This window comes from Narcine bancroftii, chromosome 5 (genome assembly GCF_036971445.1).
Source record: "Narcine bancroftii isolate sNarBan1 chromosome 5, sNarBan1.hap1, whole genome shotgun sequence".
Classification (NCBI taxonomy): domain Eukaryota; kingdom Metazoa; phylum Chordata; class Chondrichthyes; order Torpediniformes; family Narcinidae; genus Narcine; species Narcine bancroftii.
In genome coordinates, this window is record NC_091473.1 from 42,909,586 (window position 1) to 42,934,838 (window position 25,253).

At 43.0% G+C, this 25,253-nt stretch overlaps 1 protein-coding gene across 7 annotated transcripts in view; it reads left to right on the forward strand.

Annotated features, from left to right (window-relative positions):
* The window catches only part of LOC138763323 (POC1 centriolar protein homolog A-like), a 169,901-nt gene that overhangs the window by 24,718 nt on the left and 119,930 nt on the right, over positions 1-25,253 (forward strand). For 4 of the 7 annotated variants that reach the window (XM_069937276.1, XM_069937277.1, XM_069937269.1 and 1 more), the window contains one exon: positions 4,869-5,040. In XM_069937276.1, the coding sequence (XP_069793377.1) occupies positions 4,869-5,040 (172 nt within the window). Of the gene's footprint in view, positions 1-295; positions 3,684-3,720; positions 4,310-4,576; positions 4,680-4,868; positions 5,041-25,253 lie in introns of those variants that run through there. The other 3 variants (XM_069937272.1, XM_069937273.1, XM_069937271.1) reach the window with 3 other exon arrangements.

Here is a 25,253-nt window from a genome sequence, read left to right on the forward strand (position 1 = left end):
GTCAGTGCTATTTTATTTTGTGTCCAAAACGTTGATGAATACCAGGAAAAACTCAAGATTCCCTTTCAAATTTGAGGGTGTGGCGGCGCACATCCTCATGGCGAACCGGCCCCACTTATATCGCCACTTGGCGGGGCAGCCATGGAGAAATGGCATCGTCAGAGGTTTTTCTCTGACTCCAACATCCCTTCCAGCACGCACCCTGGGCAGCGATTATGATGTCACAATGCACCAGGTGACTGAGCTCATGCTGCCCTTAAAGGGGCACGCTGAATTTGAATAAAAATAGTCATTAACGACCATCGGTGTGGTAGCAGTGATTTCCTTCAGCTCCAGCAATCACCACAGTGGTGACCCCGACGGGCCCAGATGTCTATCTTGACCCAGCAAACGATGGATGCAGCCGAGGTGAACGCTGTAGCCCTCAAACTTTCCCCATTCTGGCTCCATCGCCCACGGACGAGGTTCGGGCAGGCAGAGGCACAATTCCACTTCTGCAACATCTCAGCTGACGCCACAAAATTTTACCATGTCGTGGGCGCACTGAACCAGGACATGGCGACGAGGATGGATGACATCATTTACTGAACACCAGCAGTGGACAAGTATACCACCCTCAAAAATCTACTGGGGAAGTTTGATCTCACTCCCCAGCAGTGTGCTTCCAGGCTCTTACACCTGGATGGGTTGGGGGATTGGAGCTCCTCAGCCCTCATGGATGAAATGCTGTCCGTGGTGGAGGATCATGAACCATGTTTCCTCTTCTGCCAGATATTCCTTGAACAGATGCCAAAAGATATCTGGCTCCACCTGTCCGAAAAGGATTTTTCCGACCCCCGCAAGGCCGCGACCCGGGCAGATGCCCTCTGGTGCGCAAAACGGAAAACGAGGAAGCTCTCAGCCAAGTCTCCAAGCCGGGGCCCCGCCGTCTGCAGGGTACCCCCAAGCACAATCCGGAGGAAACCCAGTCAACGTGGCAGTTTTATCACCAGCGCTGGGGAGTGAAAGCCCGTAAATGCCGCCAGCCCTGCGACTTCCAGGGGAACAGCCAGGCCAACCGCCGTTGATGGCTGCCATGGTTGGCCATGTGAACAACCTCCTGTACATCACTGACAAGTCCATGGGCCGCTGGTTCCTGGTGGACATGGGCCGAGCTGAACGCCATCCCCCCTATAGCGCTGGAAACTCGAACCTGGATCCCCTGGTCCAACCCTGCGGGCTGCCAGTAGTTCCGCAATCAAGACCTATGGCACCCGTAGGGCACAGATACAGATCGGGGATGAAAGGTTCACTTGGAGATTTGTCCTGGCCTCGGTGGGCACCATGCTGTTAGGGGCTGACTTCCTAAGGGCTCATGTTCTGCTGCTGGTCATGAGGGGCAAGAGGCTGCTCAACGCCCGCACCTTTCGCTCAGACAAGGTGGATGATGACTGACCCAAAATCGCCATGGTAGCCACTGCCACAGACAAGTTCGCTGAGATCCTCAGTGAGTCCTCTGCCATCCTGGAGCCACGCTTCGACGTCACTTCCCCTGCCACGGAGTTTTCCATCACATCTCCACAAAAGAGCTAGATGGCTGCCACTGGACAAGCTAAAACAGGCAAAGGAGCAATTCTCCAGGCTCCAGAAATTGGGCATCTTCGGCGGTCGGACAGTGCTTTGGCGGCGCCACTGCACATGATCCTGAAGTCATCAGGAGGTTGGAGGCCCTGCGGAGACTACAGACGACTAAATGACACCACGACTCCAGACAGGTACCTGGTCCCCCATATCCAGGACTTCGCAGCCAACCTCCACAGCTTGTGGTTCTTTTCAAAAGTTGATCTGGTGTGCGGATAACACCAGATCCTGGTCCACCCCGATGACATTGGAAAGACTGCCATTATCACCCCTTTCGGCTTGTTCGAATTCCTCCGGATGCAGTTCGGGTTGAAGAACGCGGCCCAAACATTCCAGCGCCTCATGGACACAGTGGGTAGGGATTTGGACTTTGTCTTTATCCTCCTAGATGACATCCTGGTAGCCAGCCGCAGTCGCGAAGAGCACAAGGCCCATCTCTATACCCTTGTTCACCCGGTGGCAAAATTCGGCCTCACGGTCAATAAGGCCAAATGCCATTTGGGAAACAGTTCCTGGGGCACACCATTTCAGCGTCTGGAGCAGCTCTGGCACCGGAGAAAGTAGCAGCCATCCAACGTTTTCCCAAACCCTCAAGGGCCTGCAGGAATTTGAGAATGGTAAATTTTTACCAGAGATTCATCCCCAACACCGCCTGCATCATGCACCCTCTTTTTGTGCTGATCGCAGCGAAAGAGAAGACCCTGACCTGGTCTGAGAAAGTGGACGAAGCCTTCACTGTAACGAAACAGGTCCTCGCGAGGAGACTTTGTTGGTGCTCCCCGAAGCGCACATGGTGCTCTCAGTCGACGCTTCCGCCATGGCGGTCGGGGGAGTATTGGAACAGTGGCTGGATGGGCAGTAGCGCCCGCTGGCCTTTTTCAGTAAGCAGTTGCGGCCGCCGGAGCTTAAATACAGTGCGTTCGATTGGGAGCTCCTGGTGCTGTTCCTGGCCATCCGCTACTTCCGATACTTCTTGGAAGGCAGAACTTTCACTGTTTTTACCAATCACAAGCCCATCACCCAAGCACTAGCTATGGCCAACGACCCGTGGTCAGCCAGGCAACAGCACCATCTGTCCTACGTGTCCGAATTCACGACAGACATCTGGCACAGGGCGGGCAAGGACAATGTGGTCACGGATGCGCCCTCCTGCCCGACCATCAGCACGCTAGCTCCCAACCTCGACTACACGCAACTAGCGCAGGCCCAGCAGCACGACGCCGAAACTTAAGCTCTCCGGACCGCCATCTCAGGTCTCCAGCTCGAGGATATCCAGCTTCCTGACTCCGCCCAGCCGCTGTTCTGCGACACCTCCACTGGCTCACCACGCCCAGTAGTCCCACAGGAGTGGAGGACAAGGGTCGTCAGCTCTATCCACAATCTCGCTTACCCCTCAGTTAAAAACTACCGTGCGTATGGTGGCTCAGCGATTTGTCTGGCATGGGCTCAAGAAGAAGGTGGCAGTGCTAACCCGCAACTGCATCAAGTGCCAGACGTCTAAAGTCCACAGTCACACGCAGGCCACTGTTCAATATTTTGACTCGACATCGCGGAGATTCCAGCATATCCACGTGGATGTCGTGGGCCCCTTGCCCATGTTCAGGGAGTCGCAATACCTGTTTACCATAGTGGACAGAGCAACCAGGTGGTCGGAAGCCATCCCGGTCCGTGAGGCGTCGGCGGAGACGTGCTAAAGCCCTGGTCAGCCAGTGGATCACTCTTTTTGGCGTGCCGGCGCACATCATGTGTGACAGAGGCACCCAATTTACCTCCGCACTATAGTCGCAGCTGGCAAGGCTTTAGGGGTAACACTGCACCACCCACAGTTTAACGAGTTGGTAGAGAGGTTTAACGAGTTCGTAGAGAGGTTCCACTGACACCTAAAGTCTGTTCTGATGGCAAGACTTTCCAGCCCCGACCAGGTGGACGAGTTGCCCTGGGTTCTCCTTGGGATTAGGACAGTGCCCAAGGAGGACCTGCAAACCTCATCAGCAGAAATGGTTTATGGTGCGCCCTGCCAGGCGTATTTTTTGGCCCGGAGGCCGAGACGACGCACAACGAAGGTGAGCAGCTCGCAGACCTCCGTAAGTGACTGGACAACCTAACCCCGCCACCCCCATCGCACCACGGCACCCGACCATCCCATCGACTGAAAGATCTGGATGTGGTGCAATTTGTGTTCGTTCGGAGAGGACCACAGAGGCCCCTGCTGCAGCACCCATACAAAGTGCTGTACAAACTTCTACAGCGGTCGGGTGGGACTTTTACTTTAGATGTGGGGGGCAGGGAAGAACTGTTTACTGTGGACCGTTGAAAAGCTGCTCATTTGGACTTATCACAGCTGGTGCAGATGGCCGCGCCCAAGCGCCGGGGCAGGCCTCCAAAGTGACAAGACACGTAGCCGGTTCTGGGGGGGGGTTGTGTGGCTGCACACATCCTCATGGTGAACTGGCCCCACGTGTATCGCCACATGGTGGGGCAGCCAAGGGGAAATGGCGTCGTCAGAGGTTTCTCTCTGACTCCAGCATCCCTTCCAGCACACGCCCTGGGTAGCAATTATGACGTCACAATGCACCAGGTGACTTGAGCTCATGCTGCCCTTAAAGGGGCGAGCTGAATTTGAGTGAAAACAGTCATTAACAACCATTGGTTGCAGTGATTTCCTTCAGCTCCTGCAATCACCACAAAGGTTCCATTGATTTTAAGCATCCTTGGCAGATCATCAGGCAGTCTTGGTCTATTATGCATTCAGTGATTCACAGTAGTTGTTTGAATACAGTTGTTGGATGAGAACAGAAATTGGTTTGGCTGTAGCATCTTCTCTTAAATAGGTTTTTAATACTTTCACCGTAGGTGAATAATAGCTGTTGTAATTGTGCATGTAGATGGGCGAATCCATGCCAATGGAGGGAAAGCATAAGAGGAAGGAAATTAAACCTGATGCTTTTATTTTTAGAGCCTGTGGACAGCCTCTGTTCCTGAAATGGACAAAGGGATCTCCTAAAATCTAAGAGTAGCATTGACTTTTTCTGCTTCTTTCAGCTTGTCAAAATTGGCAGGTTTGTTGAATGTAGGATATTTGTATCATAACAGAATCATTCCACAAATAATTTTTCTGTGTGCTTATTGTATATTTGCTAAATAAAGTTAGGCAAGTTGTTGTAGGGAAGTGCACTTGAAGTAAGGAGATTATGTGAATTATGTTGCAGGTTTAAAATATATAAGTTACAGTTGTTTTCTTTTGGCAGCCACTGGATCTATGGATTCGTGTGTCATGATCTGGAATTTGAAACCACAGATGAGAGCTTATCGATTTGTTGGTCACAAAGATGCAGTCCTATCAATCCAGTTCTCACCCTCTGGTCATTTATTGGCTTCTGCTTCACGTGATAAAACAGTCCGCCTTTGGGTTCCCAGTGTGTAAGGTTATTTTTGATTAATACATTTTACTGATTTGAATGAGTTTCATTTTATTGTGGATCATTCTGTATGTTTGTCAAAAGAGAATTGGTTCTGCTGCTGATTCTTGTTTTTATGCCTCCCATGTCAGTGTCCAACAATAGTCAGCCAGCATTGATGGATTCCATTTATCCTGGTACCGCTTTTCCATGGTCACAATATCCTGGTGAAACCTTTCACCATGTTTGTCACTGCACCAAGATCAGCAGGGAGGAAGTCCAAGTGCAAATGCAGAAAATTAATTTTCAATGGCACTTCATAGTTTTGTACACTTGGAGGAGATTTAAAATATGTCAGGAAATCACAAAAATATGTCATTTAAAACAAAAAGAAAGGAAAATTTTAAGGTGATTTTTGTGATCAGCACCCTCAAATCCATAAAAAACACCCAAAAGCGTTCAGGAAGAAAAGTCTTCATTGTCCAGTGTTATCCCTGTCCTTATGGAAAAAAACCCCAATTTCTCCAATATATATTTTAAACCTAAGTATTTTGTTCCTGGTCGGATATTCCTGAATCTTTGTTATAACCTCTTCAAAATCTGTCTTCCCTAAAGTGTCTTCCAAGCTGGACAAAATGGCTGATGAATTACGATTTCCATACATTTTAACAGTATATCTTTGATTTCAGCTTTTAAAAATCTGGAGCTTTTTTCCTTAAGTGACTGTTTCAACTTATCCACTCTCCTTGATATCCGTGTATCTGGAATTCTGTTTTACTTAAGATTTTTACTTTTCAGGCTTTGTATTCTCTTTCTATTCTGGGAAAATATTGCATGTTTCAAAGAGGTTACTTGAATTTATCTGCACAATTTGCATTTGAAACCACAATGCCCTTTCTGTAATTCAATTAAATCTGCATTGTTTTGTATGGTTTTTAATGATAAGAAGTTTATTGTCATTCACATAAGTACAATGAATTTCTTACTTGATACAGCCACAGGTACGTAAGGTACGCCAACTTCAATAGTATATCTTAAACTACCCTTGTATGGATAGAGGTAATAAATATAAATACATAAATTTATAGGTAAATCAAGGGGGGAAAAGAGATGTTTCACTAGTGCAGGCAAATCTTTTTGATATACTTGAAGGGCAGATTCAAGTATCTCATAGCTTTTGGATTAAAAACTGTTCTGGAGGTGCTGGACATCAAGTTTTGTACCATCTTCCTGAAGGTAGTAGTGAGTCTAGGTTATGACCAAGATGATAGGAGTCCTTCATGATGTTGGCTATCTACTTGAGGCATTGCTTCATAAAGATTTCTTCACTGGATGTGAGACCAGAACTAGTGATGATCTTGGCGATGTTTGCTAATTTCTGCAGCCTTCTGCATTCCTGGGCAGTTGAATTTACTAAACCAGGCCATAATGCAACAGGTCAGTATGGTCTCCATAGTACGTCTGTAGAAATTTTAATTGAGTATTTGGCAGGCATGTCAAATTTCCTCAGATTTCTTACAAAGTAGAGGCATTGGTCTGCCTTCTTCATAGTTGCTTTGAAGTGCTGGCTCCAGAAGAGGTCCTCTGATTTGTGAATTCCTAGGAACCTGATGGTACTAACCCTCTCTGCCGCCAACTCATCAATGAAGACAGATGCTTGGTCTCTTGATCTCCCCTTCCTAAAATCCACAATGAATTTGTTGGTTTTTATGTTATTTAGAGAATGATGGTTATTTTGCCATCACCCAACGAGATTCTTGATTTCCATCCTATATTCTGACTCATCCTTTCCAATTATTTACCTAAAAATGGTGGGGTTGTCAGTCAATTGCTTTGGAGCTGAACTTGGCTACACCATCATAAGTGTTTAGGGTGAAGAATGGATGAAACATGCAGGCTTGAGGTGTCCTGTGCTGATGGTCAGCGTGGAGGTAGTGATTTTGCCAGTTTGGACTGATTAGGGTCTACTGATGAAGTCGAGGATCGAGTTGAAGAGGGACAAACTGAGTCCCAGATCCTTTGATTTAATTTTGTTTTGATGGTATAATGGTGTTAGATGCTGAGTTGTAGCTAATAAACAAGAACTTGACTTGGATATTCTTGTGGTCTAGGTGATCTAACACAGATAGAAGGTCAGCAAGATGAGATCTGCTGTGGCCCTATTGTAATAATATGCGAGTAGAAGTGATTCAAGTTTCTTCCTGAGACAGCAGTTGATTTGCTCCATAACTAATCTCTCAAAGTGTTAAATGCAAGTGTTACTGGCTGATAGTTGTTGAGGGAAGGATCACCTTGCTCTTTGGCAGCAATATAATGGATATCCTTTTGAAACAGGTGGGGACATCAGACTGTACCAGTGAGAGGTTGAAAGTGTCTGTAAAACTCCACCCAATTGATCTCCTTCTTGATTTCTATATCCATTTCTATCTTACACCCAAATCTGATCTCAGCAGCTTAATACTAGTTATATATACTGGGCACTGGCTGTTATTTCTTTTCTTTTGGCCTTTAATCATCTTTCTATCCAGATGGTTACACCTCCCTTCAGTACAATCTACTTCCCAAATCTTTTGTAAATTAATTAGCTCATGATATTTATTTTTTGAACATGCCAGTTGCCTAAGCAACTTAACTGTTTTCGTGCTGTAAACGGTTATATGGTTATATGGTTATAACTAAGCTAAATTCAGGTATATTTTCTTTCACAACAAATAGCTCTCTTTTATCTGTAACTCTTTGGGAGAATGTTAATATTGAAGAATATGACAAGACAATGAGATCATTCATAATATTCTTAGAGCAAGACTGAAGGTCTGATTGGTTTACTCTTGCTCCTGTTTCTTATGTTCTGTTTGTCTTGCCTCAGTTAAATAGAACACTGGTGAGATTGCATCTGGAATCTTATGTATGCTTCTAATACCTCCACTGAGAGAAAGAGATCCTTGCAACCGAGGAAGTACAGCAAAGGTTCACCACATTGATTTCTGTGATGACAGGATTGTCATCAGAGGAGAGCCTAAGTAGATTTTGCCTGTACTTTCTTGAGTTTAGAAGTGTGATAGGTGATCTCACTGAAACACTAAGAACAAAATTTATATTGGACTTGACAGGGCAAGTGCAGAGTTGATGTTTCCCATGGTGAGAGTCACAGTTTCAAAGTAGGGAGTTGATAATTAAGAAAAAATGGCTTCAAAGCTGTAATGGTATGAATTTGCCTCAAACCACTGCCTGGTTGAGAGCAGGGTTTTTTGAATATTTTCTGCTTTGGAAGTTCCATGAATATTGATAAACCCTTGGGTAACTTCCTTAAATCCTGAAAGACAGCAGGCGAAAAAAATAAATAGAAGCGTAACCAGCACTGTAGAGAACATTTTATAAAAACTCAGCTGAGTGTATGTTCCAAGAAACCAGCAAAAACACAAAATGAGGAAACTAATTGTAATGTAGGATTAAAACCATGTACCCAGATGCTTTTTGCTTATGTGGAACTGACGACACTGGGTCCACACGCAGGTCACCTTACTTTCAGAACTAGCAGATGTAATTAAACTCAGCCATGGGGACTTATCTGAAGATACACTTTGAAATGGAATTCCACTGTGAGGCCCAGGGAAAGCAGTTGTCAAATGCAACACTCTGAAATTGACGAATTGGTCACAACCTGTCTTGCTCGAGAAGTTTTAATAAGTCTTTGTAACTACGAGATAAACCAGGAAATCATAACATCCTGGTTCCATAATAATTAATCTTCTAAATTGTAGAATGTAATGATCAATTTGATTTTGACTGACAAATATTAGAAGGAGTAGGCGCATGATTAATTGTTTTTGGGGTATATAAGCCTGTGGTCCTGCTGCTGAAGTTTAGACTCTCCGAGGGGTGGGAACACCCCTTGTCAAGAAGGAAGAACAGCCAGAGTCCGAGCAACGTCCCGGTCAGGGGAGGTGGAGAAGCTGCTACCGGCGCCCTGACAACCTACTACAAGTGTGCAGTCGTTGCCTCGCTTTGGCAGTTGGGACCAGTCCAAGCGTTGATAAGTATAGTTGGAAAGGGCTTGCATATTGTAGTGTGAAATCAGCTTTTAAATTAGTAATAAACTTTTGTATAAACTGAACTGCTCTCGGTGTGTGTGTCTATTTTCTTTCGGTAGCTCAAACACTGTGACCAATCTAAAATGAACAAAATGAGAGGTATAAGTTTACCCAAGACAATTGGCGCAGCGAGCAGGGTTGGTCTCAAGATGTTTCGCCGAAAGAAAGAGGTGAGCCCTGAGCAGTTCTTGATTCCTGGATGGACTTCCAAAGACGATGGGTTTGGCATGTTGGCCAATACCCTGGCTTTGTTGGGACCACCCATTAGTTGGGATGAGAAGTTAGATTCATCAAGTGCACCTCTGGGAGAGCGGGTTGCCACTCTCCTTCGAGAAAAAAGATTTCCTGATAAAAAGGGGACGCTGACGGATGGTTTTTGGTTGCTGGCCACAGCCTTGCACCACTTCGTTCAGCATGAAGCAGAATCAGTTTAAAGAGAAGTAGAATCTCAGCGCAAGAGAAAGCAATTAGAGGAGGAGCTAGAAGCCATGCGACAACACTGCTTCATGATGAGTGAAATTGTTTGCACCAGTCAGGACAGAGCCAAAGAATTGGAAGATAAGCATGTTCAAACTGTCTGCCGTAATATTAAACTCCGGCAGCAGCTCTGTGCAGATAAGGAAAGGCATGGAGTAGAACCCAATCCATATCGTATTCGTGCCATGATAATGAATGGCGACGATCCTGATGTAATTGAGGATTGGGATGGGAATATCTGGAATGATGACAATGGTAATAATGCAGATACTCCTCAGCATGTGTCTAACATACTACCCTCTCCATCTGCTGTTCATGCCCGCCCTATAAGGCAGCAGATTTCCCAAACAGACAGAAGGGGGGATGATGTAAGGGTAGAGATGGAAGGGATAGATACCCCAGTTTCCCATGTGGACCCAGGGGAAAATACCCAAACCCCTGCTTATGCTCTATGGCCTACTCCCTCTGTTGGATGGCCTCGACCTCCTCCCCTAGACTGGGTGGAGGACCCTGTGGGCCAAAGTGGGAACAGGGGTCGGAAGGAGTCAATGATCCGTGACTTCTCTGTAAAAGAGCTGGCTGCCATTGGAGATCGATTTAGGCAAAAGGCGGGAGAAACTCTGGCGGCCTGGCTCCTGCGTGTCTGGGAACAAGGAGGGGGTAATGTATTTTTAACCCCTGAGGAATTGTTGGGATTAGGAACATTGACTACTGATATCCGGGTCACTGCTGAGCTGCGGGGTAGAGGGAGAGAGATGGATTACTTACTTACTACTCTAGGGGATGCCCTGCTACGAGTATACCCATCACCAATAGATTGGGATTTACATTTGCAAAACAATTGGAGAACCCCAGAGGAGGGTATAGCATTAATTCGTCAACAGGCCCTGGCCTCTGCCTTGTATGGAGGGCGTTTGAGGCTGTGGGTACATGGGGGGAGTCCTGATGAAGAGATATTCACTGCCGGAATGCATACCAGATTGGTTCGTTCTGCCCAACCCACCACACGGGGATTGGTTCTGTCCGTAACTAGTCCGCTAATTGGGCATCCTGTGTCTGAGGCTGTGCACACCTTATCTGGGCTTAGAGAATTAGAATTGGGAGGTAAAATCCACTCACGCACAACCCAGGTTAAATCAGACAAGCAGGATGAAAAGAGAGGGCCTGCTGCTAATAACGGACCGACAAGAAAGGACCTTTTTCTAACCTTGTTAAAGTTAGGCGTACCTAAAAGTGATATTGATGGGAAACCTACTGCGGTCCTTTATGCCCTTTATAAGAGAAAAGCCGGGGAACTTCATCCCCAGCTGCTGAGTCCTCCTGGCCCAGCTGTGCTTTCTGCTCCCACTGCTGCTTCTATCGAGCTGGTTTCTCCTGCTCCAGTTACTCATGATGAGGTAAAACAATGGGTTAAACAGGCTCTTAAAGTTAACAATAGCATGTGGTCCTGGAAGCCCCCGAACCCTTCTGAAGCCTGAAGGTGTGGGCAGGATTCCCGTGTCTACTCCATCGAGACACGGCGTACACACGGGGATCCGCGGCCCTACATACCGTTAACAATCCACTGGGGTGGGGGTAATGATCGCCAATACTTGGCTTTGGTCGACACCGGTGCAGAGCACTCGGTGATTCCTGGTAATCCCGACCTCTGGACTGGACCGGCCTTTCGAATAGAGGGGTTGGGAGGAGCGGTCACCCTGGCAAAGGAAATAAAAGTCTGTGCCATGGTGGGTGATAACCCTTCCCCTCTCTGGTTACATGCCCTGGTGGCTGCTACTGACGAGTGTATCCTGGGTATTAATATGTTGGCCGGTATGGCCCTTAATACTAGCCAAGGGGGATTTGAATTTGGAATTCGAACTATTACAAAAAAAACTAGTTGTGGGTCAGGCTAAGTGGGATCCTGTGATGGTGCCAGCCCCCATGAAACCAGTGTGCATTCCACAATATCGTCTCCCTGGGGGGCAGGAAGAGATTACTGCCACCATCGATGCTCTGCAAGAAGAAGGGGTAGTGAGGCCCGCAACGTCGCCCTTTAATAGCCCTGTTTGGCCGGTCCAGAAGCCGGACAGCTCCTGGAGAATGACAGTTGATTATCGTTTTTTGAACAAAGATGCCCCACCACTTGCTTCAGCAGTTCCGGACATTGTCACCCTTATTGAAAACATTGCTACTGGGAACTCAGGAACATGGTATGCTGTCATTGATCTCGCTAACGCCTTCTTCAGTATTCTTATAGCTGAGGACTCACAGGATCAGTTCGCCTTTACCTGGAAGGGGTGCCAGTATACCTTCACCCACCTTCCAGTATCGCCTTCCCTCTCAATTCACCATTATATTGATGATGTGGCCTCCTGGAGCCTCTGGAAGAAACAAGAGGGTCGCCGAGTCCCACTGGGATTCTGGTCACGTACCATGCCTGAGGCTGCCACTCGTTATTCTGTTTTTGAACAACAGTTACTAGCCTGTTACTGGGCCCTGCTAGAGACTGAAAGAATGACAGGTGATGCAGATGTTCAATTGCGACCTGCACTTCCTATAATGAATTGGGTCCTGGCTAATGATGCTAATCTAAAGATCGGGCGGGCTCAGCGGTTTTCTATTGTTAAATGGAAATGGTATATTCAGAGTCGTGCGACCAGAGGGCCTGAAGGGGTGGGCCGCGTACACGAACAGGTGGCTTACCATCCCAGGCCAGGAATTCACTTATCGGAGGAGGGGGATGGTGGCTCCAGTCAGTATGCTGAGTTGAAGGCAGTCACTTTACCACTAGATCCCCATGATCACCCTTTTCGCCTGTTTACTGATTCCTGGGCTGTGGCTAATGGACTTGTGGTATGGATGCCTGATTTGCAAAAGAACAACTGGATGATACATGACCGCCCAGTATGCGGCAAAGAGTTGTGGCAGCTGTTGTGGGATACTTCCCACCATCATGAGATAACCGTTTATCACGTTGATGCCCATACCAATATGGCGACTAACATGGCTCAACATAATGCAGTAGCAGATCAGCTTGCCACTATCAGCTGTGCTGATACCGTCCCCCTGGCTCGATGGGCATATGAACAGAGTGGTCATTTGGGGGAGAAGGGATCAGCTATGTGGTCCCGTACACATGCTTTATCCGTCCATCAGGATGATGTCCGCATGGTCGTATGTACATGCCCAGAATGTCAGCTTGTGAAGTTCCATACCGTTCCACCTGGTCCGCATGGCCGAATAAAACGGGATGCTCACTCAGCAGCGGTCTGGCAAATTGATTACATAGGCCCCATGCTAGACAGTATGGGTAAACATTACGTCCTAGTAATGGTTGACACCTTTTCGGGCCTGTTTTTGCTTTTCCCACCAAGACGGCTGACCAAGCTAGCACTATCCAAGGACTAAACCATTTGAATTATCGTTATGATGTTCCAGAGGAGATTCACTCTGATAACGGCTCGCACTTCTCCGGGAAAGCAATCTGTGATTGGGAAAATGACAACGGTATCTTATGGGTTCACCATATTCCTTATTACCCGCAGGCTGCCGGGTTAGTTGAACAAATGAACGGCTTACTGAAGGAACAAATTCGTTTGTTAACATCACTGGGGACCCAGAAGGGATGGTGCCATATGCTGCAGCAGGCAGTCGACAATTTGAATCATCGCTCTTTAAAAGGAGGTACACCTTTCCACCGACTTCTTCACGCTCCTGAATTACAGCCTATTCCAGAGGAAAAACAGTCATTGCCCCCATTCCCAAACTAGAGAATGTTGGACAAAAGGTATGGGTGGCACCACCAGATAGTGGCCCTCCTGTAAAAGGAGAAATAGTGACACCTGCCCAGGTTAACACTCGATGGGTAGCTATTGAGGGACAGGATGATTTAGTCTGTTTAAACACTGAACGCTTATGGTATCGTGAGTGACATGTGTCAGGCTTCTTTGTTCCAGGTTCTCCATTTTACACTCCTGGTGATCTGGCTTAACAGCTGCTTTGATGCCAGCAATTGGATTTGTAATGTCGAGGACATTCCAAGGGAGTTGCCCGTGGGAAACACGGTCCGATGCATTACACCAAGGAAGTCCTCGGTCACCAGCCTCAAGTGCAGCTTATATAAATATGTTATTGTTCAGGATGTTTCAAAATCTGTTCATGAGCTCCAGTATCTGGGTATTGTGGCCAACAAGGATAATTTGAGCCTTGGTTGGAATCCTTTCTCATGGCTAACTGCTACATTTGGGGGAGTGGGCCACACTATCCTTCGTTGGTTGCTCGCATCATTGCTTATCTTTGTAATGGTTGTTTTGATTTCTCTTTTTTCGCTCCCTCTGTACTCAAATACTGATTAGGCCTCGCAAATGACAGATTGTGACCAAGGGGTGGAATGTAATGTAGGATTAAAACCATGTACCCAGATGCTTTTTGCTTATGTGGAACTGACGACACTGGGTCACCTTACTTTCAGAACTAGCAGATGTAATTAAACTCAGCCATGGGGACTTATCTGAAGATACACTTTGAAATGGAATTCCACTGTGAGGCCCAGGGAAAGCAGTTGTCAAATGCAACACTCTGAAATTGACGAATTGGTCACAACCTGTCTTGCTCGAGAAGTTTTAATAAGTCTTTGTATCTACGAGATAAACCAGGAAATCATAACATCCTGGTTCCATAATAATTAATCTTCTAAATTGTAGAATGTAATGTTCAATTTGATTTTGACTGACAAATATTAGAAGGAGTAGGCGCATGATTAATTGTTTTTGGGGTATATAAGCCTGTGGTCCTGCTGCTGAAGTTTAGACTCTCCGAGGGGTGGGAACACCCCTTGTCAAGAAGGAAGAACAGCCAGAGTCCGAGCAACGTCCCGGTCAGGGGAGGTGAAGAAGCTGCTACCGGCGCCCTGACAACCTACTACAAGTGTGCAGTCGTTGCCTCGCTATGGCAGTTGGGACCAGTCCAAGCGTTGATAAGTATAGTTGGAAAGGGCTTGCATATTGTAGTGTGAAATCAGCTTTTAAATTAGTAATAAACTTTTGTATAAACTGAACTGCTCTCGGTGTGTGTGTCTATTTTCCTTCGGTAGCTCAAACACTGTGACCAATCTAAAATGAACAAAATGAGAGGTATAAGTTTACCCAAGACACTAATGCACCCTTTTAACTTAGAAAACCTGTACCTCATACAGATATTTATATAACACTTCTGAATTTTAGTAGTAAAATTGTCTTTCTGAAAATTGTAATTCTGTAGACTTCTCGTGACATTTGTATGCCTGATTCAATCATTCCGTTCCTTCACTGTACAGGCGGAAAAAATGCTTTTAAGATTTTTTTTATTTTTTTCCTAATGAAAAGATGTTACTGATGGAGCAGTAACCTTGCGGAACTTCAGAAGACTTTGTTCTGAAAATAGTTTATAGATGCTTAATTTGTTCAAATTGAAGTTTATTGTGTTATGAAACCAGAGGACCCCAAAACCCAGCAGCAATAGATATTCACTAAAACAAATGGTTACTTAAACAAAAGTTGCTTTTAATTATCTTTAAACATGAAAATAGAATCAAACTTTAACTAATCTCTATTGACTTACTTAACCTAACTTAACCCCCTTCTAATTCTAAGCACACACGTATGTAATGTGTGTGTAAGTTCAGAAAAGTTGTTTGGTTCACAGTCCAATCTCACTTCTTATTCCTCCAAGTTCACTGGTTGCAGGGAATTCTTAAACTGTACACAGAAATTAACATTTATAAAGTTCACCAGACTTTGATACTTGAAAGGTAAATGGTTACTGCTCACGAAGGTTCTTGTCGGTTTTCAGAGAGAGATTTCTTGTTCCTTTTTAATCAGCCACTTCAGTGTCTTGCTGTCGAAACTTGCCCCTTCAGGGTTCTCCAGATGATAACCCCTTTATTTCAGGTCACCACAGAGTTCCTTTTTGTTTCACTTATTCCAAGTGAAACATTAGACAGCCAGTCCTCTCCTCTTGCATGAACCACAAGGGCTTTGACCAGGCTGTCTTCCAAAATGGGGCTTTCCACAAGCTTGCCAGTTTGTCCTGTTCCAGTCCCAGCTGCCTCTGCTGGCTGTGACACTGTAGAAGTGATCTCTGTGTCTCTCTCTCCCTCTCTCTCTCTGAGAGAAAGCCTGTTTGACTCTCTCTGCTTGTAAAACCACATGACCTTTTTAGAACAACAAGTTCTCTTCCAGACAATCTGCGGCTCCAACAAGATCTTCCATCTGTTTCTATTTGTAAACAACAATCCATTAGTGAAGTCTCTTGAGCACTCTTCAAAGCTCTTGCAAAATATGTGGAGCTGATGTGTCTAGCATCGGGCAGAGCTCCAGTATTTTAAATAAGATCTGTTTTAAAGTGTTTGTATGCAACTTACTCTAACAAACTTTGCCAATTTATCTCCCAAAAACATATCTATATACTATCACAATTGTCACATACCAAGATACAGTGATAGCATTTATTTTGTGAGCAAACCAGTTAGACGTATCATACTTTGTATAAGTAAGAGAGAGCACTTCAGTGCAGAGTAACAGATAAAGATCAGGAGGTATAAAGCATTTTACTCTTGCAGCTCATTCAAAAATTTGATAACTGCAAGAAAGAAACTGTTCCTGAATCTAGTGATCTTGTATTTGTGAATCTTTGTCCTTATAGGAGTGGGTGGGGATGGGGGGGGGGGGTGGTGGGAGTGTAGTAAAGATGAAATGAGTATTTTTATATGTTGGCAACTTTTCAAGGCAATGGGAGTTATTGATGGAGTCAACTGAAAGGGAAAAGGGGGATGTGTGATAGCCAGAGTTACCAGGATGCTTTCAGGTGCACAGCAAAAATTGCAAGGGATGTTGGTGACTTGTCAAATTACCTATAGCTTCTGAGGAAATAGAGGCACTGGTGCACTTTGTCTGCCATTGCATCAATGAGGGTGGACCAAATCAAGGTAATAGAGATGTCTGCTAGCTCCTCCTCATCACCATCGACACTGACTGGGGAGTGAACTCCATACTTCCAGAAGTCTATGACGAGCTTCTTGATTTTGATGAGGTTGTTGTCCAGTTACCAACTTGTTAGTCCCTCTAAGTCCTTTGTGTTCTCTGACTTGTCATTGTTTAATATTCTGTATATGATGGCGGCAATGTTACCTCTAATTTTTAGTCGTCAGTTTGTGCAAAAGTATATGTGCACTAAATACTTGTGCAAATGTAAACCTGAATTTGTTTCAAGATAATTTTGGCACAACTTGTCTCTCGTGCCTAATAAAACTGTATTGCCATGTTTTAATATAATACAAGTAACGTAGTTTGTTGTTGCATTAAATGAAATATCAATGAATATTTCTTATTTTTATGTGATCCAATGTATAAATAAATTAACAATAACACCCATCAATTCACAGATTATTATTATTCTTCTTTGGCTTGGCTTCGCGGACGAAGATTTATGGAGGGGGTAAAAAGTCCACGTCAGCTGCAGGCTCGTTTGTGGCTGACAAGTCCGATGCGGGACAGGCAGACACGGTTGCAGCGGTTGCAGGGGAAAATTGGTTGGTTGGGGTTGGGTGTTGGGTTTTTCCTCCTTTGCCTTTTGTCAGTGAGGTGGGCTCTGCGGTCTTCTTCAAAGGAGGTTGCTGCCCGCCAAACTGTGAGGCGCCAAGATGCACGGTTTGAGGCGTTATCAGCCCACTGGCGGTGGTCAATGTGGCAGGCACAAAGAGATTTCTTTAGGCAGTCCTTGTACCTTTTCTTTGGTGCACCTCTGTCACAGTGGCCAGTGGAGAGCTCGCCATATAACACGATCTTGGGAAGGCGATGGTCCTCCATTCTGGAGACGTGACCCATCCAGCGCAGCTGGATTATTATTAAAGTTGCTGGAAATGGTTAAATCAAAACTCATTCAATTACAAAGCTAGTTGACAAACTATCCAGATGCTTAATGTGAAAATCTTCTCACGCAACCAGTTCTTCACTTAAAACCTGTAAAGCTCCTTTGTATGTATGTTCATCAATTTCTCGTGACAGTATATAGTCACAGGATCATTTGACTTATCTTCAAAGTAGGTCATGAGTGCTTCATAATTTTTTATTCTTGCCTGCAAAGCAAAATGTCTAGATAACCATCTGACTTCATTAAGTGGTTTAAAAGCAATAGCTTCATTTTCAGAGGCGTCTGCAATTTCTTTAAATTTGCTTCTTTTAACTGTAGATTATTCTCAAACTTGACTTCTTTTCATGCATTACAAATCCCCATATCTTCATGGAGTGCTACACAGTGTTGCTGAACTAAGTGTGGAATGCCCTGTTTCAGTCCTGCTGCGACACCATTAACTCTGCCCAACATTACTGACGCTCCATCAGACGTAATCATCTCAATTTAATGGAGGTCAAGTTACTTCTCTTCATAAAACTACTTGATGGCTGAAACAATAGAAGCATTGCACACCCCACAGCAGAACTATTCTGCCGAAAACATTTTGTATGCAGTACAATCTTTAGATCTGAATCTGAAGTACAGAATGAGTCATTTGTTGACCGATAGGTGTGTGGTTTCATCATCTGTTAACGTGTAAAAACCTGCTGATGCTATTTTTTCAATTGTGTCTTTTTGAACAATTTAGTTGATAGTCTCCAGAAATTTGAATGCATAATTTTTGCTTCGCCAGCTGTCTGGGAGTTGAACATACTTTTCCATATGTTCATTAATGTGTTGAATGGAAAGAGTTATTCATTTCAACAGCTAACAACACGCTGTCAATAAGAACTTTGATCTCTGGGTTTGACCGTTTCACTCTTGCTCATCTGCATTCTTGAGTAACATGCATAGCACTCCTCTAACGGGTAATGATGGCTTTTGTTGCCTGAGCTTTTGTACACTCTCCGAATGTGATTTACTTGCCAAATGATGTTTCAAAAAGTCAAGTTTCCAAATATCATCCCACTACTTTTCACTAGAAAATACTCCAGCAACTTTCCCAACACGACAATACAAACACTTGACTCCAGTTTCCGAGCCATACATAAATATTTCTCACAGCTGAATGTTCATGACCTCATGAGGTTTAGGTGTAGCAGTTTCTACAATTTTGTTAAGTCATTCAACTTTAAACAAACACAGTTCTTTTGCACTTCATTCTCTTCGCTACTTTTGAATTTGATATAGTGAATTAATATTTTTTGAATAAAAACTTAGGAAGCTATCTTGAAACAGATCTTCATAAACTTTATGATATCAACACACTCTCCGCCAAACATGGCTGCAATCGTGCTGCAGCTATGCAAACTGAAACAGGAAAAGTGAGGAAACGTAAATTAGTGATGTGCAAATGTGGTATTTGAAAAACCAACTAACTAGTTAGCTAAGAGATTATTTTCATTAAGTATAATTATTAATTACATTATTTTAGTTAACTACACAGAGGGTGGTGGGGGTATGGAATGAACTTCTGGTAGAGGTGGTAGAAGTGATATCGATGCTAATATTCAAGGAAAGGTTGGATAGGTATATGGACGGAAGAGGCATGGAGGGTTATGGGCTGAATGCGAGTCAATGGGACTAGATGGGAGAAGATGTTCGGCACAGACTAGTAGGACCAAACTGGCCTGTTTCTGTGCTGTATATGATTATAACCTTTTGTGTGCACATTAATTTCCTTTGTGCACTGGTTGAAAAACACGTTTGCACATGCGCACAGCTTAGAGGGAGCCATCAGCCAATTTGTAGATGAAGTTGGAGCCCACGCATTTGAGACTGTACAGAGTATAGTAGGTGACAGCATGTCATGTACTTTAATTTTATTTGCTCTTTTAGAAATGTTCTGAGTTTGTTATTAATCTTCACTCTACAATAATTAGGGTTGCAGTGAGTGCATCATTTCCTAAGGTATAATTCTTGAAATGAGAATCAAAGATCATACTGCTTTGAGAAGAGCAGCATGGGGCTTGATGTTCATGTTGGACTACTTTCTTTCCTTGCTATTAAAAGCAAATGTCCTTAATTTCACTGCATGAATTTTGTTTATTGCAAATAATTGTAACCTTTGCTCAATTGTCACTGCACAGTGCAGTACCACAGACATAGATATGTTTATTTGTGCATAGTTTTTCTTCTTCAAAATAGTCAGTAGATGGTGCTGTTGCTGCTGTTCTTTTGAAAAATTAGGCATTTAATAATTAATTATCAAATGCAATGGCCAAACATGTAGTGTAGAAGCTGCCATTTATTATACAACTTTTCATTAATGAAGTCAATAAGCCAAATATTGACAATGGATAACCAAGTTGTTTCCATTTTTTGTTTTGGACTGTGAGCATCACTGACAAGGCCTTCATTTATTGCTTTTGAGAAGTTGCTGGTTGGCTACCTTGAAATGTTGCAAGTCTGCCGATGAAGCTACTTCCATAATGCTCTTGGGTAGAGAGTTCAGGAATGTAGATACCTCAACAATGAAGGAGCATATTTTTTAATTGTTCACATGATATCAGTTGTCCCCACTTATAATAATTTTCAATATATCTGATTCCTTTGAGACCACATTTCAAAAATTTGATCACCTATAGTTCAAGGTAATGAGTGAAAGGACTTTTGGAAGATATGCCTCCAGAATCACTATTTATACCAAATATTAATTGTGTTTTAACAAAGGGAGTTCTCTCTCACCAGTTATTAATTTCGCTTCCCATTTATATATAAAATCCTCTGCTATTCTCTCAACTATTCTGTCTAATTCTATTTTCACTCATGCAGGTTTATTGTTTTCCTCAAAAAAAGAAGGCAAGAAATTTCATCTGAGCTGCTCAATAATAATTCTTAATATTAGGGAGTTGTAAACCTCCCATCTTGTATTTCCAGGTTAGTTTTTCCATAGAGACCCTCGATATCTTACCTTTCCAAAGAAATTTTCATATTTATTTACCCCCTGGAAAAAAAACTTCTCAGATAATGTTATGGGCAGTGATTGAAAGAGATATTGTATCCTTGAAAATATATTCATTTTAATACAATTAATTCTTCCCACTAATGTTATAGGTAAGGCTGTCCATCTGCTTAGATCTTCTTCAATAATTTTGAGTATTGGTAAATAATTCAATTTGTATAAATATTTTAAGTTATTATCTACATGTATTCCTAAATATTTTATCTCATTTGCTGGCCTTTTATACTCAGTGACAACTGAGTATAATCTCCTCCTGTAAGAGGCATAATTTCACTCTTACCCAATTTACAATTTCTGTAGCAAAGTTACTGGCTCTGTCAAATATATCAATACATTGTCAGCAAATAAATTAATTTTGTATTTCTCCTGATTAACCCTAAATCTCTTAATGTCTGGATCTCGATGGATTGCTTCAGCAAGATGTCCTATGGCTAAAGTGAATGGAGTTGGAGATGATTGACATCCTTGTCTACTAGATCTTGACAACTGGAATGGTATAGAAATTTGTCCATTAGTCACTACTTTAGCTTTCGGTTTATTGTATAATGCCTTAATCCAAGTCTTTCCAATACTTTAAATAGAAACTCCCATTCCAATCTATCAAATGCTTTTTCTGCATCTAATGCCACGGCTATACTCAGATCATCTCTCTTTTGTGCCAAATGAATTATATTGATCAACCTGCTTACATTATCATCTGATTATCTTTTTTTTTCACAAAGAGTTTTGATTGTTCACCAAAAGTATATTCCAGTTAAAAGCAAGGAGAGGAAGGGTGGGAACAGCCAACCTTGGATAACTGAGGAAATAAAGGAAGACATCAAACTAAAAGCTCATGCGTACAAAGTCACCAAGAATAGTGGGAAACTAGAAGTTGGGAAAGCTTTAAATAAAAACAAAGAACTACGAAGCATTTTGGAAGGACAAACCAAGGTAGGACACCCATTGTAAATGATAGGGCACTGAGGAATGTAGAGGAACAAAGGGATCTGGGAATACAGATAAAAATTCCCTGAAAATGACATTACAAGTAGACAGGGTTGTAAAAAAAAAGCTTTTGTCATCTTGGGCTTTATAAATCAAAATATTGAGTACAGGAGTTGGATGTTATGGTGAGGTTGTATAAGACATTGGTGAGGCCAGATTTGGAGTATGGTGTGCATTTCTGGTTGCCAAACTACAGGAAAGATATCAGTAAGATCGAAAGAGTGCAGAGAAGATTTTCTAGGATGTTCCTAGGTCTTTACGAGTTGAGTTACAGGGAAAGATTAAACAGGTTAGGACTTTATTCCTTGGAGCATAGAAGAACGAGGGGAGGCTTGACAGAGTTTAACAAATTATTACAGGAAATAGACAGGGTAAATGCAAGTAAGCTCTTTCCACTTAGATTAGGAGAGATAAATACGAGAGGACGTGGTTTTAGGGTGAAAGGGGAAAGGTTTAGGGGGAACATTGGGGAGAACTTCTTCACTCAGAGAGTGGTTGGAGTGTGGAATGAGCTGCTATCTGACATGGTAAATGTGGGAATACTTAAGTTTTAAGAATAAATTGGATAGATGGAAGGATGGGAGAGGTCTGGAGGATTATGGAATGGGTGCAGGTTAATGGGGCTAGCAGAATGATGTTCTTGCACAGACTAGAAGGGCCAAATTGCCTGTTTTCTGTTCTGTAATGTTCTATGGTGCTATGGAAGCATGCAATAAAGAGAGGGAATGTAGATTTTTTTATGGAAAAAAAAGTTAACATAAAATATAAAAATGGGCCGTAATTTTTTAAATATTATAAAGCAGAAAAAGGTGGCTAAAGTGAAGATTAGTTTCTTGGAGGATGAGAAAGGGAACTTGATAATGGGTAATGAGGGAATGGCTGAGGCTTGGAATGACTGTCTTCTGTCAGTCTTCATGGTGGAGGTCATGTCCACTATACCAAAGGCAAATTCTAAGTGATAAAATGCAGATTCTCCAAGAGGTCTGTGTATATAGATGTTGTTTACATTATTTGAATGTTTTAGTTTTAGTACCATATAACAAAGCTGTAATAATGTAGTAACCTGCATAAGGTTTAATAAACCTTGGAAAATTCAACTCATCTTTGGTATGGTTATTTTTTGAATGAGTCATAAATAACAACATTCTAGTTTCTCCAGGGGATTATAAAGGAAGATCGTCATGACACAGATGATCCAGATGTAATGGGAGGTGAGGACCTAGATGCAATAACTATCATTAAAGATGTAGTATTTAGAAAACTTGAGGGTCTAAAGATAGATAGGTCCCCTAGCTGTAATGGAATGCATCCCAGGGTACTGAAAGAAATGACAGAAGTTAGGCTTAGGTGATTATTTTCCCAAATTCTCTGGTCTCTGGGCTGGTCCCAATGGATTGGAAAAAAGTGAATGTCACGCCACTATTTAAAAAAGGATGTAGGCAAAATGTAGGGAACTATAGGCTAGTAAGTTTAACATCTGTGGTTGAGAAAATGCTTGAAGCTATCATTAAAGAAGAAATACCGAGGCATCTGGAGCAAAATAGATCCATCAGGCTTATGCAGCATAGATTTAGTAAAGGCAGGCACTGTTTAATGAACTTACTGGAGCTATTTGAGGATATAATGAGCACGGTAGAAAGAGGGGAGCAGATAGATGTTATTTATTTGGATTTCCAGAAGGCATTCAATAAGGTGCCGCATGAAATACCCTGTACATAAGATAAGGATGCATTGAGATGGGGGTGATGTATTAGCATTAAGGATAAGTTAACCAATAAAAAGCAGAGAGTTGTGTGACAGTGTATTTAGAGGTGGTTTGGGAGGAATTGTTAGAGCAGTATGCACACATATTTTAAAACACAGAATATTTGCAGGACTTTTGCAGAATGCTTTTTATAGAAGTCAACAAAGTATCGACAGCAGCTTGCCTGGGAGAGCATGTGATCTTTGCAGGCAGAGAAGAGTTTTGTTCTCAGAGATGGAGGGTGTGAAACAGAGAGAGAGAGGAGACAGGAATCAGTTCCAGAAGGACAAGCTGGCAAACTTTGGAAGCCAGCCTGGTCAACGGAGAAGATTGGTAGTCTGAAAGGTGACCTGAAAGAAAGAGGATCATCTGGAGAACCCTGAAAGGGGCAAGTTTCGTCAACAAGACTGATTGAGAAGGAATCAGTTGTGGATGTCCTGGAAAAGGACTCTCTCTCTCTGAAAACCAGCAAAAACCCTCCTGAGTGGTAACCGTTTGCCTGTTAAGCACCAAAGACTGGTGAACTTTGTTAATGCTAAGTTCTGCGCACAGTACAAGAATTGCCTGCAACCAGTGAGATTGGACTATGATCCAAAGAATTTTTCTAATCGTAAACATACATTACACATACCTGTGCTTAGTATTAGAGGGGGGGATTAAGTAGTTAAGTAAGTAGGTTAAGTAGTAAGTTAGAGTTTAATTCTGTTTTCTTCAATTATAATTAAAAACTACTTTTGTTTAAATAACCCTGTGTTGTAGTGCATATATATATTGCTGCTGGTTTTTGAGGTCCTTTGGACTCCGTAACAGTTGGGATACAGGGGTGTTTTTCTGGTTGGCAATCAGTGTTGACTGAGGTTTTGCAAGGGTTGGTGCTGGGCCTGCAACTGTTCACAATGTTCATTAATGATCTGGAAGAGGGGACAGAGTGTTGTGTATTTAAGTTTGCTGATGAGACTGAATTGAATGGAAAAGCAAATTGTGCAGAGGACATGGAGAGTGCAGAGGTATATCGATAGGTTAAATGAATGGGCAAGGGTCTGGTAGATGGAGTACAATGTTGGTCAATGTGAAACTATCCATTTTGAAAGGAAAAATGGAAGATCAGATCATTTAAATGACAAGCAATTGCAGCATGCAGACGTGCAGAAAAAATTGGGAGTGTTTGTGAATGAATTGCAAAATTTGAAGATACTGCGGACTATTAAGAAGGTAAATGGAGTCTTGGCCTTCCTTGTTAGAGGGATTGAATTTAGGAGCAGAGAGTTTATGCTGCAGCTGTATAAGGTACTGGTGAAACTGCAACTGGAATGCTGATGAGCACAAGACATCATACAGCATGGAAACAGGGCCTTTAACTCTCTGTACGTAACTGACCATTAAGTACCTAACTAAACCAATTCCATTTTCCAGCATTTGGGTTTCAAGAGCTTGTCTAAATACTACTTAAATGGTGTTAAACTACTTGCCTGTGTGCTTTTATTTTCCAACCATTCTGTGGGTGAAAACATTCTTCCTTAAATTTTCCCTTTAGTTACAGGCACCTGTGCCATGGAAAATTATCCTTCTCAGTTACGTAATGTATGCTCCTCATAATATTGTGCATCCCATTTGGGGCCCCCACTCCCCCAGCCTTCTCTCCTCTAAAGGAAACAAACACATTCTATATAGTGTCTCATAGCTGAAATGTTCAATCCCAGGCAACATCCTTACAAATCTCCTCTGGACTTTCTCTGCAATTCAGTCACCTGCTTCTGATAGTGGGGTGACCAGAACTGCATTCTGTACACCAGAAGTCACTTAACATTTAATTTAGTTGTAATCTTTCTGCTCTTTTGTTATATCCCTGATGATGAAGGCAGGAATGCTGTTAACCTTTTCTTTTTTTAAATATTTTTGAGTTTAACATTTTAGCATAAATACAGAATTAACAGTTACATAATAATTCATGTGTATACAAATAAGCACACACAAAAAAAGCCAATGAAACAAAAATAGAT